The sequence below is a fragment of the Microtus pennsylvanicus genome, chromosome 11 (genome assembly GCF_037038515.1).
Source record: "Microtus pennsylvanicus isolate mMicPen1 chromosome 11, mMicPen1.hap1, whole genome shotgun sequence".
Classification (NCBI taxonomy): domain Eukaryota; kingdom Metazoa; phylum Chordata; class Mammalia; order Rodentia; family Cricetidae; genus Microtus; species Microtus pennsylvanicus.
The window spans coordinates 93,541,296-93,560,247 of record NC_134589.1 but is presented as its reverse complement, the minus strand read 5'-3'; the positions used below and the strand labels follow the sequence as shown (position 1 = coordinate 93,560,247).

At 52.2% G+C, this 18,952-nt stretch overlaps 2 protein-coding genes across 17 annotated transcripts in view; both read right to left on the bottom strand.

Annotated features, from left to right (window-relative positions):
- Positions 1-263: 263 nt before the first annotated feature.
- Nudt16l1 (nudix hydrolase 16 like 1) lies at positions 264-2,256 on the bottom strand. Its single transcript, XM_075941896.1, has 3 exons — positions 1,913-2,256; positions 1,569-1,829; positions 264-1,088 (listed from the first exon to the last, which is right to left on the bottom strand). Exons 1-3 carry the CDS (start codon positions 2,141-2,143, stop codon positions 867-869), a joined length of 714 nt encoding a protein of 237 aa, XP_075798011.1. The 5' UTR covers positions 2,144-2,256; the 3' UTR covers positions 264-866.
- A 597-nt stretch (positions 2,257-2,853) lies between these two features.
- Positions 2,854-18,952, bottom strand: part of Mgrn1 (mahogunin ring finger 1) — a 56,016-nt gene continuing 39,917 nt past the window's right edge. For 5 of the 16 annotated variants that reach the window (XM_075941879.1, XM_075941880.1, XM_075941870.1 and 2 more), the window contains 8 exons: positions 18,097-18,256; positions 15,706-15,815; positions 14,019-14,084; positions 12,368-12,594; positions 10,557-10,680; positions 10,242-10,284; positions 8,853-8,951; positions 2,854-4,204 (listed from right to left, as the gene is read on the bottom strand). In XM_075941879.1, the coding sequence (XP_075797994.1) occupies positions 4,092-4,204; positions 8,853-8,951; positions 10,242-10,284; positions 10,557-10,680; positions 12,368-12,594; positions 14,019-14,084; positions 15,706-15,815; positions 18,097-18,256 (942 nt within the window). In that variant the 3' untranslated portion in view covers positions 2,854-4,091. Of the gene's footprint in view, positions 4,205-6,652; positions 6,698-8,852; positions 8,952-10,241; positions 10,285-10,556; positions 10,681-12,367; positions 12,595-14,018; positions 14,085-15,705; positions 15,816-18,096; positions 18,257-18,952 lie in introns of all 16 variants that reach the window. The other 11 variants (XM_075941882.1, XM_075941883.1, XM_075941873.1 and 8 more) reach the window with 3 other exon arrangements.

Genomic DNA, 18,952 nt, shown 5'->3' with positions numbered 1-18,952 from the left:
CCCTAAAGTGAAGCTGGCAGACAGCCTTTCTTGAGCTGTGGGAGTTTTCCAATTGTACCAGTGTTTGGACAGGCTGTAAGTCAGCCAGCGATGGCACGGAGGTGCTGCTGTTTTTCTTCCGCACATCAAGTCTGTGCTTCCGTCTACACCACACCACAAGGGCCAGACTGGTTGTCTTCAGGGCTCAGAGTCCTATCGTGTTCTTGAACCCAACCTCCACACACCTTAAAGAAAGATGTCGCCATGCCACCCAGAAGCAAATGTGAGCATCAGAGGAATGGCTTTATTGTCTTGTTTCCTCAGTTCCACAGAGCTGAGCCCTTCTGGGGAGGAGGAACCAAGCCATGTGTGGCACAGCCACTCTGAAAGCAACCCACAGTTTACACACCAAGAAAGAAAAATCTAACAGAAAAACCCAACAACAACCCAAATGAATAACAGCCTATTGCAAGCTGGATCAGGTTCTGGGCTAAGGAAAGGAGTGGTCTAACATGGGTCACCTCCACTGAATGAAACCCCTGACCAGTCCAGGAGCCATGTACCAACCAAGTGGTTGCCTCGGAAAAGTGGACTCTAGCTGGGCCTCCACCTGTCATGAACAGACTCACAGGACAGTCTGAGCCTTGGAATGAGTGTGAACATCCTCAGCTTGAAAAGCCAGGCCCAGGCCACCCCACTGAACAAACCTGAGAGGGTAGTTAGGTCCCAGGGACTGCTTAGGAAGTAAAGATGAACAGCTGCCTGCTTGTCCCTTGCAGTCAGAAGGGGTGCAAAGCCAAACACGCTAGAAGGCACACTTCTCGGGAATTCCAGGGCCTGTAGGCAGAGACAGCCAAGGGAGGGCAAGAACCCACACAGGAAACTCCTCAGGATGAGGCCGGGAGCAGCTTTTCTAGGGCCTTCTTCTGTTTCTCTGTGGCCGAGGCTAAGGCCTCGGCCAGCTTTTCCGAGGGCATCATGTTGAGTACCTTAAGGGCAAATAGGAGCTGGTACTTGGCAGTGCTGACGAAGGCATTGCTCAGGAAGTTAGGAAAGCCTCCTACTCGATCCTTCTGGGTGTACAGTGGGACACGTACAAGGCCCAGCACCTGTGGGACAGAGGGCATGGGTGGGGCTGGGCTCTCCTTACAGGGGTAGGACCCTGGCAGGGTCTGGCCAGGCACAGCTGGAGCAGAAGAGCCTATGCACTCCCCGCCCTGTCTGCCAGCACTCATGATCCCTGGTCTCACTCTAAACCCCTTCCGCCAGAGTATCCACAAACCCTAAAAGCTTTCACATAACCTCTCATGAGACAACCCCAAACCCTACCACCTAGCCTTTTTGGTCTGTCCTCAATTTCCCAAGCAGACCCTAACCGTCCCTTCTTTCTAGGGATCCCATGCCCCACTTCCAGGATTGACAATGGCAGGCAGCAAGGCAAATGTAAACAGCCCCAAGTCTCTCTTCCCACCCAACGTGGCCAGGGTGAGGACCCTGCGGGACACTTGTTACCCATCAGTTGCCTTCTGTGGTGCCAGAGTCAAACCTCAGGAGTGGGAATGGGGGCGGGCCCCAGACAGTGGTCCCACCTCCAGACCATGGTCCCGCGAGTGCACAGCGCTAATCTCCACAGCATGCAGCTGCTCCAGTGTCAGCTGCCGTGCATACAGATGTGCCACCACGCGTTGTGGACCCTCAGTTAGATGTGAGCTCAGGTAGTCAGCTTCGGTAAGGCGCAGGCCGCCCAGGCCCAGGCCCAGCACACGGTTCAAGCCATCCTCCAGTGACCAGAAGCGCCGGTCCACAAAACCCCCGGGGAAGCCCAGCAGCCCGTCGAAGCGCATCTGCATCTGTAAGGCAAGCCAGATCAGGGCGCGGGGTCCACAGGGCGCCCCAAGCCTGTGTCTGCCCGCTCGCCCACCCAGCTCCTCACCAGTACTGAAAACCGCATGGGAATACGACCGAAGAGCTGCCCGGGGTTGGCGGCATACAACATGGCATGGCAAGAGTGGCTCCAGCCGGGTCCCAAGCGCATTGCTTCCTCCCGGCTGATCTGCTTCAGCTCCGGAACCGTCGTGGTCGACATCTTGATACGCTCCAGGCCCACCGCCCAAATGAGCATGCGCGACTCCGCCCACGACACACAGACCCAATCCACGCGCATCCACGTGCATTGGCCCGCCCCCACCAATCCTGAGCGCCTGGGGTAGAACTCAGGAAGACTGGAGCCCCAGGCAAGAGGGTGGCGTTTACCACCCTCCAAGGTGCACAGATGACCGCACCCACAAACCAGAAAACTATAATTCCCAAGATGCACCGCGCAGACGCCAGGTCATCCAAGTGAGAGATATATACTGAGCATCTAGAGTCCCAGACATCCCTGATAGGACAGCTGCAAATCTTAATATCCACTTCATCTCTGAGGGTGCAGATTTCCCCCTGTGCCTCAACCCCGAGCTTGTAGCTCCACCGTTGTTCTGTGAAACCATGCCATTAAAGATTTAAGCATCTAAGTGACTCCCTTTGCCCTCCTCCGGGATATCAGAAGTGCGGGGATGGATGTAAAAACTGGGACAATCTGTCTGGTACCTGGAGGCTAAGATCACCAAATTGCTCAGGAGAGGTGGGCTAAATACCATGTCCAGCTTCACTCCAGGCAGAGGAAACAAAACAAATAGCAAAAAAAAAAAAAAAAAAAAAAAAACCCCTTTGCCTGTATTTGGACGGGGTACTACTCACTGCTCTTCTCACACAAGCAAATGAAGGTGGTACCAAAATCGGTCAGGAGCTACCAAAAGCCACTAAGTGTCTTGCCACCACATCAAGGACCAAACCTGCCCACGGTGCTGTGCCAGAACAAAGGCACACGCAGAATATTGCTGCATGATTTTATTACTATAAATATACAGTAAAAACAACCCCAAAACTAGCCAATCAGGGTCCATCAAATGATAGCACATGTGAGTCTGAAGTCTGCCTCCCATCTTCCAAAGTGCTGGTACCAGTACACGGCCAGAGGCCAGGGTGTTGGCAGGTGGGGGTGGGCATGCACATGCCAACGTGTGCATTATGTGTGCGTTCAGCAGGAGAGGGCAGATGGATATGCAGACAAGGCTCTGTTCACAGGCTTACCAGAGACCAGGCCAGCCACTGCTAGAAAGGGGCAGAGGCAGAGCCGGAGCTCAAGCAACCCTGAGCCTAAAGGGGGGCTCCAAGCATTGCTACAAGTTGTCACCTGGGTGAGTGGCAGAGCAGTTCCATACCTGCCCACCAGGTCAGCCGCACTGCCTAGGCACTTCTGTCCTAGGGCCACCCATAGGCCCTTTACCTTAGAAACAAAGTATCACTGGGGCACTGCTTCTAGGCGGGCTTGGACAGGAGCCTTAAGACAATTAACCAAAGGGAAACACAAAAGGACATGTAACTGCCGAAGTCTGCTATGGAAGCTGCTCAGGCTCTTCCCTGGCAGGTGGTGGGCAGTGCTGCCCTGCAAGTGTGAACATCTTCATCTTGGAGGCTGTGAGGGAGGGAGTGAAGCGGGGCCTGTAAGAGATCCTGGGTACCAACCACTGCAATGGCTGTCTTGTTAACACACTCTGACCACTGAGGTCTGCCCCAGCTGCCCCAGCTGTCAGAGGTCACTAGTAGGGAGTAGAGAACAGGACACACATCAGGTGAAAGCAGCAGCGAAGCATGGCTGCCTTGGGGGACACACATGGGACAGGCAGACAGGCACCATTTCCTTCATCAACAGTAACTTGGGTTGCCCACCCTTCCCGAACTTCACTTCTTGGGTAGATTCTCTTCTGTTGGTTTAAGTGCTCAGAGCACCAACCTTGGCAGTTGGAAGACCCTCTAGGGCCTATGGCCCATGGAGGAAGCTGCTGTCCTTCATCTTGTACCATTTACAAATATATCGACCACAGAAAAGGAGGGTGTGTGGAAGAGCAGTCCACTGTGCAATTTCATCAAGGTTCACTATGGCCCCTCAAAGCCCAGAGGCCACATCAGGCGTGCAGACAGGAGAGGCCAGGGTCTCATTGGGCTCCAGGGAAGCCTCCTGACAATTTTGGGGATACTGAGGGCTCTGTGCTACCAGCTGAGCCAGGCTCTCAGAGTGGGGTCAGCTCAGTAGTTCCAGGCTCAGAACTAGAGCCACTCAGCAGAGGCCAGGGGGAGCTGGTGGTGCCAAGGCTGTGTGGCGTCTCCATGGAGGTGGACCATCCTGTAGGGGGGATCAGAGGAAGGAGGGGTCATGATGGGCTGTTGGTCACACATCTGTTCCCATCAACCCAGAGCCTCGTGGGGGCAGGACCACCTAGCGCCCTCTACCTCGCAACCCAGGTACATGCCATCTAGCAGGAATAGATGCGACCTCACAGAAGGCTAGGGAGTTGTATGTCTCCTACACTGAGACAGAGCACCCTTCAACATCAGGCAGTAGAGCTGTGGGTTGCTGGCCCCTGGGTCTCCTGCCCTGGACTACCATTCCTGGACCTCAGCAGCAGAGTCTGGCTAAGAGCTTTGCAGCTGGGTTAGCTGGAGTTCAGGCAGCTCTAGCAAGGGAAAGTGAGCAGATGGGAACAAAGCAAGGTGGTACTTGGGTTGCCTGAGCAAGCAGCTCCACTGGAGCAGAAGAGGCCCCAGAGCCTGTCTGTCTTCCAGGGGTCCACTCTGTGATGCTGTGTGGTGTTATCCCAGGGAAACGGTGTCCGCAGAAGCAGTGGTGACACAGACAAACCAATCCTACCCTCTTTTTTTTTTTTTTTATGGTGCAGTCCCCAGCTGTGACCTAAGGTTTAACTGCTGAAGTCCAACCTGAATTCCAACACAGCTGTCCCTTCCTCCTACAGAAGCTATAATGACAGCGCTGTTATTTCAGGAGCTCAAGGGGCACAAGAATGTTCTGAGAAACAATGAACCCAAACAAAATGAAAGAAACCACACCAGGCCAGGTTCCCTAGCTGCAGCCTAGAGTCTGGACACCAACCTGGCACTTCCCAGACAGACTGTGTGAATCTGCCATGGTGCCATTCTTCTAGGGAACCTGACATGAAAGGCTACCAGCCTCTCTGTAAGAACCTTAGGAAGGCCAGGCAGTGGTGGTGCACGCCTTTAATCCCAGCACTCGGGAGGCAGAGACAGGTGGATCTGAGTTTGAGGCCAGTCTGGTCTACAAGAGCTAGTTCCAGCACAGGTTCCAAAAATAAACCCTGTCTTGAAAAACAAACAAACAAAAAGAACCTTAAGAAGAAAGAGTCCCCACCTTTGGGCCTAGTTTTCAGGGATGTTTCTGTAACCAGCAATCTGACAGGACTAAGAGTGGTGTGTGTGTGTGTGTGTGTGTTACTACAGAAGGCTTCAGAGACAAGACGGACAGGTTCTCAGGGGCAACAATGGTCTCAAGACAGGAAAGCTCAGCAGGGCACGAGAGAGTTGGATGCCAGAGAGAGGACAGAGGCCACAGTGACAAGTGAAGAGAGGCATGAAGAAAGCCCTCTGGACAGGAAGCAAGGGGTTTTGTCTTGAGACAGGGTTTCTCTGTGTAGCCCTCGCTGCCTTGGAACTCGGATCTGCCTGCCTCTGCCTCCCAAGTGCTGGGATTAAAGGCTTGTGCCATCACACCTGGCATTATTATTATTATTATTATTATTTTGATTTTCAAGACAGGGTTTTCCCGTAGCTTTCTGGTTCCTGTCCTGGCCTCTTGTAGACCAGGCTGGCCTCAAACTCACAGAGATCCGCCTGCTTCTGCCTCCCGTGTGCTGGGATTAAAGGCGTGTGCCACCACCGCCCGGCTGGCATTATTTTTTTAATGCTTACTTTTATTTCCATTTTATAGTATGAGTGTTTTGCCTGCATGTAACTCTGAATAGAAGTTGCATGCTTGGTACCCACAGATGCCAGAAGAGTGTGTCCAATCCCTTGGAACTGGAGTTATAGTTGATTGTGAGCTGCCATGTGGGTGCTGGGAATTGAACCAGAGTATTCTGGAAGAGCAGTCAGTGCTCTTAAACACTGAACCTTCTCTCCAGCTCCACAGGACACAACAGACCTGGGAGGACACATAGACAGGAGTGTTGATGGGAATAGGTGATCTAGAGTCTCCCATGGCTGGTACACATTTAAACTACTGCTTAAAGCCACAACCACAGCTGAGGCAGGAGGAATGACTATTAAAGGCCTATTTGGCCTAGGGAGTTAGGAAGACCTTGTCTCCAGGACAGAGACCTGTAAAGAAGGCTGGGGATGTAGCTCAGCAGTAGAGTGCTTCCTACTTAGGTTTAATCCCCAGTACGAAATTTTTGTTTTTAAAAACCACAGTGAGACTACTGTATGCAGCCCCCAGGATGCTGTTCCACATATTCCTAGGCTTCCTGATCCTCCAACTCCTTCCTCCTACCACGGACAGCAACTCCAGAAGCCTGAGTTGAGTCACTGTTCAAATGACTCTACATTATTACTTTCAAAGAGCCTGGATGGGCACCTGTCTGAACGGGAGACCCTCTGGTTCCAAAGCCAGGACCCCAGGAGCCACCTTTCAGACACAAAGGTGCAGCAGCCATCAGTGGGCTCTGGACTCTGAATCCAGAAAGACCTCGCAGGGGATTGGGCTCTTCTCTGCAGATACACCCAGTCAAGCCAGCAGAAGTGTGGAGGAAAGGTCACGTACCAGCTTACTCCTCTATACCAACAGAGCAGGACTCGGGACCCAGGGCTGTGCAGAGAGGAGGGAGAGACAGATGGAGCTCAGTTAGCAGAAAGACATGGACTTTAGGGGCAGGGGCAGGAACTTTCTAGAAACAGACTGCCCACACATGGCCTGCTGAAACCAAGTAGTAAGTACAACGAGGACAGATCCTGGACAGCTTTCTAGTAAAGAGAGAGACGTGTGTGTGCGAAGGCAGCAGGCATAGTCCTCTTGTGGCTATGGAGTCAGGCCTCTGGGTCATGGAGAGGAGCTGGCAGAGGCACCTGCTTTTTTAGGTTTTTTTTTCTTGGTTTCTCAAGACAGGGTTTCGCTGTAGTTTTAGAGCCTGGCCTGGAACCAGCTCTTGTCGACCAGGCTGGCCTCAAACTCACATAGATCCACCTGCCTCTGCCTCCCAAGCGCTGGGATTAAAGGCGTGTGTCACCACCACTCGATTTGTTTTGTTTTTTGAGACAGGGTTTCTCTATGTAGCTCTAGCTACCCTGGAACTCGCTCTATAGACCAGGCTGGCCTTGAACTCCTACCTCTGCCTCCTAAGTGCTAGGGCTAAAGACATGCACCACCACCGCCCAGCTAACTTTCTCACTGTTTTATGAACTTTCCCCAGCCTCGTTTTCCCATCTCCAGGGGAACTGGATTCAGTGACTTCAGCTGCACCAGGAGGTGGTGGTGCCAGTGTCAGAAGTGAAGACACCAGCTGCACGTGTGCTCTTCACCAGGATGAAGATGTGCAGCCTCCTCTGACAAGAGCCAGGAGAACAGATGGTAGGTGCCATTGTGTAAGGAAAAACATGCAGGTGTAAAGCCACCATACAAATTCCTTCCCCACACCCCAGTGCTGAACACATCAATGGTAGCGTCAACAAGATGTGCAGGGACAGCAAGCTGGCCTTCTGTCACGGGCAAGCCTTTACAGGGGTGGTTCTCGGAGAGCAGCTAGGATCTGGAAGCAGTCACTGTACAGAACCCTCTCCAGCTGACTGCCTCCCTCCTACTTGGTACACTTAAACGAGGCCTGAGACCCTTGCCTACAGTTATCTCTGTGACCAGTCCTGACGTACTGCAGGCCACAGAGGGAATAAAGTATTCTGTGCTTTCAGGTCCACCTGCAGGAGCAAAGCTCATACTGGTAACTCAAGAGACCCAGAGACCTCCCCCAAATTCCTGCTTAGCCAAGTTTACAATAAAGATGGGTACTTGAGGTGCTTCCAAGGAACATACTGCAATTGTGCCCTTTAGGATATGCTGCTCCCAAACATGCTTCCGGTAAGGACCCATAGCTACTCTCCCACACCTCACGACCCATGTTCCCAATCTATGGGTCACATCACATTCAGGAGACAGAGGCCCTTTTCATCAAAGGGTGTCACAATCACCCAGTACCACGTGGCTCTGGAAAAGTGAGCAACACTGACCTCAGGGCCAAGCAGGGAGCAAAGGAGTTTCCCTGACACGTGGAGTAGCCCATCTCCTTACATGGCTGCTCTAAGAACCAGTCTCAGAAGGTGGAACAGCTGTTTATCAGGATTCCCAGGACCAAAGCAGTTGTAAGTTTGAAAGACCCACTTATAACCAAGATTTGGAGCCCCAAGTGTGAACCCCAAGTGTAAAGCTGAGAACTTCATTCTAAAAGAACAGACAGCGGACGAACTAAGTGATAGCTTGTGCCTGAACCTTTAGAAAAGAACAGTAAGTCCCTAGCCCACTGCCTGTGGCCCAACCAATAGACCCCCACACGTCCAGTGCTCTGGCCTGGCTGGAACGAGCTGCTGTACACCTGGGCAGTGGCCTAGGTAAGCCACAGGCATGGGCCACAGAGGAAGGCAGACTGCAACCTCAGCAGAGCAAGACTAGCCTCCCCGGGCCTCCACAGGCAGCAGCCAGAGAAAGGACTTAGTATTTTGGCAAACAGCTTGTCCTGCCTTCCTCAGTCCAAGTTCAGGGTGGGAAAGAACCCTAGGGCTGCAGGAAGGCAGAAGGCAGACTAAGCCTGGCCTGAGTCCTGCTGCGGGGTTAGCAGAGTACAGCTTAGAGTCAGAGAGATGCCCTGGACTCTGAAGGGGCACAACAGGTCTCACTCAAGACTCCCCTTTCCTTCCCCTACCCTCAGAGACAGAGGTAGGCTCTGCCCAAATGTCTATACGAGACTTGGTGCCATTACCTGGTAGGTAAATGTCGGCAGGAGGGACTGGTTGGCTGCAACCATGGTGCTGGGGGCTGCCATCCTGCAGGACATCATCAATAGAGGGCACTCGGCTCCCTGCAGCAGGTAGAGGAGAGAGATGAGGCTGCACAGGCAGGGCCAGGTCCCTATGGTCCACTCTGACCGCAGGGACTCCAGGAACCACAGTGAGGAGCAAATCCATGAGGTGGGAAGATTTCTTTCTTTCATTTCAAAAACAATCTGGCTGGGGCCAGGTAGTAGCTGTCTTTTGCTTTTCCTTGAAACTGAGCAGTCAGGAGTGGCCCCATGACCCTGAGTGGTGGTGGGCTGTAGGGCAGACTTCTGAAGCAGCCCTGAGAACCATGGCTACTTTTGCCCCACACAATTCCTCAACAGCTTGAGCCTGCATTCCTGATTCCTGTTTCCTATAGGTGACTCTTCTACCTAGGTAAAGAACTCTCAGAGGATGGGAGGAGCCTAGGCACTAGGTGGGAAGCTGAGGTCCTCCCTGCTTGAGATAGAAGACAGAAATACAAGGTCAGGTTAGAGGGGCTAAAGACACAGCACATTGCTCCACAAGGGCCACTTCCCTCACTCCCAGGGTGCCAGCCGCCTGCAAGTGGGCCTCATGGGGGAACCTCTCAGCAGGGCACGACACAGCAGCTGCACGGGTGGAGTAAGATAAGACATCACCATTCTCTGGACCTCACTGTCAGCTGAGCCATGTCCTAGTCAAGTGGTCTTGGACATTCCCTAGATGTCAGACCTGAACCTTGCTTTACTTTTCTGTCCAGCAGTGGCATGATAAGGACTAAGCAGAGGCAGGCCTGGGGGCTCCTTACCACCCGACATGTCCAGCAAGAGGAGTGGGGGAGGGCTGGAGAGATGGCTCAGTGGTTAAGAGCATTGCCTGCTCTTCCAAAGGTCCTGAGTTCAATTCCCAGCAACCACATGGTGGCTCACAACCATCTGTAATGAGGTCTGGTGCCCTCTTCTGGCCTTCAGACATACACAAAGACAGAATATTGTATACACAATAAATAAATAAATATTAAAAAAAAAGAGGAGTGGGGGAAGCCAAGTCTCCTAGGCTACCCATTAAGCCCTCCACTATAGAGAGGTAAGGAGATACCAGCTGTCCTCAATGCATCAGGAAAAGAGATAGTAAGGCAACTTCAAAACACACCAGGGCAAATAACTCACACACCTGGACAGCCCTTCCTGAACACACACGAGGTGCTGGCCAGTGACACAATGCCCTTACCTCCACCCCTGCACACTGACCGTTCAAGTCTCTGAAGGCAAGAGCTGGGGCAAGAGACTGTCCCTAGCCAGGACTCAAAGTTTACCAAGGGTGTGAGGATAGACCTGGGAGAAGGGGCTCACCTTGCTTTAGGGACGGCTCATCCACCTCCTCTGTTCCGAAACTCTAAGAGACAAAGAGGAAAGGCTCTTGTGAAAACATCCTCAGGCCAAAGGGGCCAAATTCCTGAGACTAGGCTAAGGGCAGTGGGCGGCAGCTGCCACCCAGGACACAAGGATGTCACTGGGGCTAGGCATCACATGTGGTCTTGTTTATAAGCCCTCAAAGTGACTCCTCCACAGGGCACCATAGTCAAGGACACTGACTTGTCTGCTGTGACATCACATTGTGGCAGTGCTTAGAGGACCAGCCAGGGCCTCACCAGAAGCAAGCCTCACCTCAGGGGAGCTGCTCTCCCGCAGCGCAAGTTCCACACCACTAGGTGGGAGAGGAGCATCCGAGTCCTCTGAAAGCTTCTCCTCATCCTCCTCGTGGATGGGGGATGATGGAGACCGCAGGGTGCTGGAGAGGAAGGAGGTAGTGCTGTAGAACGGCTACATTAGGAACACAATCCTGCCAAAGCCACACTGGGCCAGCAGCCTTTGCATATGCATACCTGGAGACATGTGAAAGAGGTCTTTGGGGAGAGGTGGCATCTCTGCACAGATTCAAAAACACAGACCTGACCAACAGAGGCTCCCCAAGGAGAGGTGAACTTCAGCACAGGCCTGAACAACCAGAGAAGTGGACCTGCCCAACAACCTCCCACCCCCACAGATACCAGCATAGGCCTAACAGCCTGATACTAGAAGGGATACATTGAGCCCAGGCAAACAGCAGAAGGGACTGTATGTCTCTGGAGTTGTTCTGCTATGTACTCATAGTATAGGGGCCTGGGCAGCTTGCAGAACACATACCTTTCTTTTACTTGTCTCCTAAGGAAGTCAGCACAGTCAGACTGGCCACCCCATGCTAGTCTCCAAGTGAGCAAGCCTGACTCTTGGCCAGCCTGAGGAACGTGCTACTAGAGAGGACCCTTGTGGTGCCAAAGATGAAGGTGCAGCTCTGCAGCAGAGCACTGGGGTGGCATGCACACGGCCCTCAGCTCTGCAGCAGAGAGAGCACGGGGCTTGCATGCACACAGCCCTCGGACAAACTCCAGAAACAACCAGATACACAAAACCCAACTCTGACAGATTAATAACTTGGGCAAAGAAAAGCACAAAAAGTTGTACTCTAAACACCAAATCATCCAGTCATTAAAAGAATTCAAGTTTGCAAAAGAAATATAGCTCAGGGGCTGGAGAGATGGCTCAGAGGTTAAGAGCACTGATTACTCTTCCAGAGGTCCCAAGTTCAATTCCCATCAACCAGATGATGGCTCACAACCATCTGTAATGAGATCTGGCGCCCTCTTCTGGTGTGTGGGCACACACGGAAGCAGAATGTTATACACATAATAAATAATTTTTTTTTTAAAAAAAAATATAGTGGTGACTAAGGAGGTAGAAGCAGGAGGATCAGGGCTTCTAGGTCAGCCAGTCTAGGTTGCATGAGAGTATCTCAGAAGAACCAAAAATAATAAAACTGCCAGGCACAATGGCACGTGCCTTTAATCCCAGCACTCAGGAGGCAGAGGCTACAGAGCTAGTTCCAGGACATCCAAGGATACACAGAGAAACCCTGCCTTATATAAACGAACTAAATAAAATACACACACACACACACACACACACACACACACACACACACACACACACACACACGTATGCAATCGTCTTGGACATTCCCTAAATGTCAGACCTGAACCTTGCTTTACTTTTCTGTCCAGCAGTGGCATGATAAGGACTAAGCAGAGGCAGGCCTGGGGGCTCCTTACCACCCGACATGTCCAGCAAGAGGAGTGGGGGAGGGCTGGAGAGATGGCTCAATGGTTGTCTTGGGGGCACTAGGAGCCTCAGCCCAGCACTGTTCCTGATGTACTGTTCTGCTCAGTGTTGCTGGCTGTCATCAACTAGAGAAGGGTCTGACCTGTTGCTGGACATTTTGAGTCCCAGTGATCATGCATCATGAAGTTCTGTAAAACCACCAATAAACCTCACCAGTCTCTCTCACACGCACACATAAGCAGCCGCACCGCCAGCAGAAAACACCCTTTCACTCAATGTGATAACACACCTCACCAAGGCAGACTGGGCACTAGCCTCACCTGTCTGGAGATTTACTCTGTGGCTTTCCCTTTTGTAGGCCGCTTTCTATGATTCGATCGAGTCCAGAGAGAGGACAGCTGGCTTGGGACAGACCATCCGAGATGCCTGAGTAGGTGATTTCCTCATAGAGGGGAGCTGATGGGATAGCCGGGGAGACAGCCCGTAGACCATTGAGTGCCTCAAGTAAGGAGATGGGCTCATAGCCAGGTGGGACACTGTCAGAATTCTGTGGGGACAAAGCCAATGAGGAGGGCCCAGCCAGGCTTCTTGCCCACAGCCATGAAGCCCCAGAAATGGAACATTCTCCTCCCCAGACCTGTTTTGCTGACTGTGTCTTGCTCATGCCACCTTCCAGGGACTTAAGTCCCAATTCCTGTCAAAAGCTACCTTGCAAAGTGGAAGCTATCCTGTTGAGGAGTCCCTCAGCCACCAGCTTCAGCACACACCCAATACCCAGATGATCAGCAAGGCCCACAAAAGCCACTGTTTCCGTCATTGCCAAGCCCTTACACAGCTGCTGTTCCCAGCTTGCAGAAGTCAAAGTGTGAGGGGTTAGTGACAGCAAGAGAACTCAGGAGCAGGCAGAGCAGAGCCATGCCAGAGGCAGGAGAGCATCACCAGTGCTGCCCTGGGCCAGGGGAATGCGGCCTCCGGGGACCCCAAGCAGGGTGTCAGTAGGAGTGTGGCTACCATAGCCCCGCATCAGGAATAGATGGATTTGACAGGGGTTAAGGGAGAAGGAACGTGCCCAGCTTCCAGAGAACTGTCAGGCCATGGAGTGCTGTAGGATTGTGCTGTATTGCTCCCATAGGCTCTCACAAACCAAGTTAGAGGAGCAGGGCTCCTAAGTGCTTCCTACAGGAAGCTCTGGCCTGCCCGCCCTTGGCGCTGTGGATAACAGGATGGGGCGGCACTCCTAGGGAACGTGGTGTGCGCCAGACTGGTGGTGGGTCTTAGTCCTCTGGCTAACTCTCACCTATTCCCACATGCCTTCAACTTAAAGATGAACAATCGCCCCCAGGCCCACACCCTCCGCAAAGGACAGACTCAGCTGCTTGCCAAGCTCCTTCCCTCAGCTACAATAGTTACACTAGCTTTCAACAGGCTCTTGCCAGGCCAGCAAAACTCCAGGAAGAGGTCCAGCCTGGCTGCTACCTGACTTTTGATCTCCCTGTCTGATCCCGGGGGTGCAGGGAAAATGTCAGAAAACCAGAGTCCTTGGCCCAAAGAGTCAAACTTGAAGATACAGCCAGCCAGGGGTGCAAGGCGGACAAGCATGCAGGGGGTGCCATGTGCAAAAAGGAGCAGCGAATACCAGTTCCACCTTCAATATCCATTCCACTGCCAGCAAGAAAAAAAAGGGAAACAGGGCACTCAGAAGCCACGGCGAGCAAAGCTGGCGAGAAGGGCAGTGCCTGAGGCTGGCCACCACCTGGCACCAACACCAAAGAACTGGCTTTGCGCCAACAGACCTTCGGCTTTGCTTGGTCCACAAAACTCCCTTCCTGGGCAGGGGCACCGGGACTAGGAGAGCGGATTTGACAAAGTGTGTTAAACAGAGTAGCCAGGGTTAAAATGACCTCCCACACTTGTTGGTTTCAAAAACAGGGTCTGGGGCAAAAAGAGAGCTATATGACCAAACACACTTACTGTTTCCCTTTTAGGTTTCTTGCTGGCCAGGGAGGCAGGGTGCGACTTTGATTTTTTAAAGGGACACTGTCAAAATAAAAATCACATGTTTTACAACTTCTACCTCCACATGGCATGGGGACTGGTGGGGCGAGGCGGGCCTCTGGTTTACTGCCCTCCATGCACGCCCAGGAATTCTATAACTATGGTTGACCTTAAGACCACACTCAACACAAGAAGAATTCTGTATGAGGCCCTGTGCAGGCTGCCTGCACATCAATACCCAGTTCCTGGGAGCCCTGTAGTGTGCCCACTCAGAGAGGAGCCTAACCTCAGCCCAGCCTGTTCATGGTCTGGGGCTCCGGCCAAGGTGACCTGAGAGTGGCTAGGCTCTCAGGCTCGCCATTACCCTAAAGATTCTCTGGAGACCACATTTGGGCACTTCACAGGGCAGGTGGCAGAGAACAAGAACCCACTAACAACTTAAGTACTTCGAACCCTGCAAAAGGCAGGTGGTTCCCAGGTAGATTAGAGTTCCTGGCTAATTACAAATCAAGATTACACTCACCCAGTAACTGGCTCACTCAGGATAAGAGGGCCAACAGGAAGGGACCTATCTGGCCCTCAACCACCAGGACAAAAGCAACAAGCAGCCCCGCACTGCTGAGCACGAGTGGGGTCTCTGCGACACTCAGATCCCATCTCAGGCCGTCTCTCCTGCAGCCAGCAAGCACATGGTTGGCGAGTGTCCTAGTACGCTAGAAGGCACAGGTCTCTCAGCAGCCCTTGTGTGTGGTAGGGGACGACCCACTGGAGTGGGGATTCTACACCTCGAGTCCAAGTGTCTGAGCACAACCTCAGTTTTTGAAAGAAAAGCCAAAAATCTGCATTTCATGGGTCCCTTGTAGGCTTTTAAATGTTGACATAAGGCAGTTACAGTGGTACACGCCTTTAAGCCCAGCACTTAGCAACCAGAGACAGGCCGAATCATCAGTTCAAGGCCATCTTGGTCTACAGAGTTAAGTTCCAGTACACTCAGCACTACACAGAGAAACCCTGTCTCAGAAAGATAAATCAAACAAACATGTTGGCCCAGTTTTCAGAAATCCACTGTGAGAGTACATCGCATCTGGGGACTTGCTAATTGTAAATAAATAAAGCAGGCCTTCCAGGAACAAAGACTATGCCCCTGGATGTCAGGCCACAGGGCTTATTGCTCTTACCTCTTAAAGTGGAGGCAAGACCTTCAAAAGTCTGTGGTCCCTGCAACAGATAACATGGGAACCCAAGAAGGCCGTGGCCAAGACTGGGCTCTCCCTCGCTCTCTAACTGCCGCAGCTTTCTGCAGACTTCCACCCATTTCTAGGCATCTCTCCCTCTCTCTGAGCACTTCTGCCCGAGTCTTATCTCTTCATTTATGTCTTGCTCTTTCCATCCTTAATTGACAAGACTTTTCTGGTCTGCCTGAAGCAAAATCTACGTAGACAGAGAGCCTCCAGACTGAGGCTGAAGCCAGCCCACAGGCAGGAACATATAGGTGCCCTCCAGACAGCGTCGCCTAAAGCAACAGTGGAAATGCTGGCAAACATTCAGCTCAGAGGTCCCACCCTTGCCCAGCAGAGCCTGGTCCCTGATTAATACCTCATAGGCTGCTATGGGAGCCATGCCTGCCTAGCAGGCAAGCTGAAGGAGGAGGAAAGGCACTTACAGAGTGCTCATCATGGTCCACACTCTGGGCCAAGACAGGGCTGAAGGAGATGGGAGACAGGGCCCCTGGCTTCTTCCGAACAGCCCGGATCTGCAGGAGAGCTCGGAATGCTGTGGCGGAAAGAGAGAGAGAGACATCTGAACAAGGACAGAGTCTTCAGAGGCATGGGTGGACAGTCTAGACTGTGGACACTGCCACTCACAGTGCCCAGGAACAAGGAACATGTTTCCAAATCAGAGGCGGAGGGGATCCTTAGCAGATGGGAGTCCTGGGCAGCTTCTAGGGTGGGCAGCTAAAGATTAATAGCTGTTTAAGGACCTCTGCTTAAGTCACAGTGGCTGTGGCCACCACTCACGGACCACAGAGATCTCCTGACTACAGGCTCCTGCCTGTGAGTTCTTCAGAAGGCAGAACAGGGGCAGGGAAGTGCAATGTCTATCACAGAGACAACTGACAAGTTGGGACAGAGGTCACTCCTAGTGCCGGTTCCACTCACAAGAGCGGCCCAGCAGGAACCAGGCTACATTCCTAAGACACAGTGAGCAGAGGTGAAGCCACAAGTCAGCCTGCACCCTGAGGAATCAGCAGGCACAGGACACTGGCACTTCTAGCCACATCTACATTTTTCAGGACGATTCCCACTCTCTCTGAAGGACAAGGCCAGTGACACCTGGGTCTCTGGTGGGAAGCTTCCGTCTCCACCTCCTATTTGAGGACCCCAACTTGAAGTCATGGCACACATGAAGATTTCAGAGGCCCAGTGGCAGGTCCTGGTTCCTGCAGTAAGTTCTGGTACATTCTAGGTCCTACACCAGGGCCCTCTCTTCCCAGTCTTCCGACCTCAGCCTTACACACAGCGGCTGTCCTGACCATAACCCATCTCTTTTATGGTTTGTTCTGCAGCTTCCCATCTGCTTCCAGCACTGGACACAAAGACACACAGCTAGCAGGGCGGTGGTGGCGCACACCTTTAATCCCAGCACTAGGGAGGCAGAGGCAGGCGGATTTCTGTGAGTTCGATGCCAGCCTGGTCTACAAAGTAAGTTCCAGGGCAGGCTCCAAAGCTACACAAAGAAACCCTGTCTTGAAAAACAAAACAAAAAAACAAAACAAAAAAAACAAGCCCCACACACAGCCTGTATGTTCATCTGGGGTTCCTACAACAGCCTCATGTCTCCACAACCATCCATACTTGGATACACAGCAGCTAGGTGAGGAAGGCTGCGCATTGAGGGGTGGAACTGAAGTCATGCTCTCTATATGCAGTCTAGCCTAGGGCACATACTTGCTCCAGCCCTGTCTGACCTCTGGATCCCACCAACACTCCCAGACTACTCCAGGACACAGCAAACTGGGTAGAGGTGCTCAGCTTCACTAGCAGGGAAAATTCGCCCAGGCTGAGGCCTGTAGTGAGGCCTTGGGACACCCTAAACAGCTCTGTGCATTCAGGACAGTAGGTTCACAAAGGGACACCCTAAACAGCTCTGTGTATTCAGGACGGTAGGTTCACAAAGGGACACCCTAAACAGCTCTGTGTATTCAGGACGGTAGGTTCACAAAGGGTCACCCTAAACAGCTAGCTCTGTGTATTCAGGACGGTAGGTTCACAAAGGGGTAGTGCTGAAAGGATTGTTCCAGAAAGATGCAGGTCCTGGCCACCCTGTTCACTGGGTACCACTCCCTATTCACTGGGAACCACCTATGAAAGAAAAGGACCTCTCCTTTGTCACAAGTGGGCACCAAACCTGCAGAAATCTAGGCTGGAACACTGTCTACTTCCCTTGAAAAAAGAGCTATGAACTGCCCAAGCCAGTCCCACCTATGGTCCCCTGTCCTACCTAGGCTACTGAGAAACCCAGACTAGGCACTATATTGTCCTTGTCTGTATATGCAACCTGTCCTGTGACCCAATGGAACTGCCACAGTGCAAACTCACACATTAGATGGATACACACCCAACTCTTAGGGGACAATGACTATAATGGGCTGCTTTCAGACAATGGGATCGAGAGCAGTAGCCAAAACCCCACCATTTCTGAATGAAGAAGCCATTTCTGATACTTTACTAGCCATGAGTTTGGGTGAGTTTCTTCAGAGTCCACAATGTTGGCAGACAACCTGACCACCACCCAACACAATTTTCTGCTTTCAACTCACTGTAAGATTTTCAAAAATAGTTCCTACGAAACCTTAACAATAGATTTTGTTCAGAGCTGAATCTGCCTTGGAGCACTTCTGTGTCTTCTAGCTTTCCCTGTCCTGGAGACAGAAGGATTAACATCATGCCTTGCATGAAAAACTCATGGAGTTTCTATTTCTCGTGCAATAGGGAGTGGTGGTCCCCAAACTGGCTCCTGCATCTTTCACAACAGGGCCCCGGGTAATGCTCACGCAGCCGGCAGATGGGGCAGTTGTTGGCCTGGTACCGCAGCGTGTCAGCACAGGAAGTGCAAAGGCACAGGTGGCGGCAGGGCAGGATCAGCGTGTCCCGCAGGTCTGACAGGCACACCACACACTCACTGCTGTTGTCACTGTTCTCGTCATCGGAAGGCTGTGGAGACAAGGACCTGTGTGTCAGTGGCTTCACAAGAGCCTGAAGGTGAGCCTGATGCTGCCTGGAGCAGGCCTTCCTGTGTTTCCGTGTGGCACCATCCCCAGGGACTGTGTGGCAAAGGGAGTAGGAGATGTCAGGGCACAGCAGAGCAAACACCAAGGGGGAAGCACCAGGCTCACGTGGAGGGGAAGAACCCTACTCTCCCAACCGCAAACACGGTGACTCTGTTATTAGGAGCAGAGGAAGGAAGGACTGCACTGAAACACGTCTTTACAACAGCCGGGGCTGTCTGTCCAGCCAAAATCATGGAGCAGCTCTAACTTGGAAATACTTTCATTATATGAGCTTTCAGAAAGCACACCAGGACCTGAAAAGTGAATGAGCAAATGCCTTAAACATAACTGGGTTAACCGGACCTGCTTGTTTATTGGGACATTGCCACATTTAATTATCTTTATACCGTCTGGGGCTACTTCTGAGCTATGGATGCAGCACCAAGTAGCTGCCATAGAAACCAGTGATGGCTAACGCGGCACAGTGGTGCACACCTTTAATCCTAGCAATTAGGAGGCAGAGGCAGGAGGATGTCTTTGAGTTTGAGGCCAGCCTGGTCTACAGAGTGAGTTCCAGGGCTAAGGCTACACAGTGAGGGAGAACCAGTCTTGAAAAACCAAATAAATGACAGATGGCTCA

Coding starts and splice junctions, on each gene's coding strand:
- Nudt16l1 (XM_075941896.1), bottom strand. CDS start 2,143: ATGCGCGTGGATTGGGTCTGTGTGTCGTGGGCGGAGTCGCGCATGCTC. Junction 1,830..1,912: donor CCATGCGGTTTTCAGTACTG/GTGAGGAGCTGG, acceptor CTTGCCTTACAG/ATGCAGATGCGCTTCGACGG. Junction 1,089..1,568: donor CGCGGGACCATGGTCTGGAG/GTGGGACCACTG, acceptor TCTGTCCCACAG/GTGCTGGGCCTTGTACGTGT.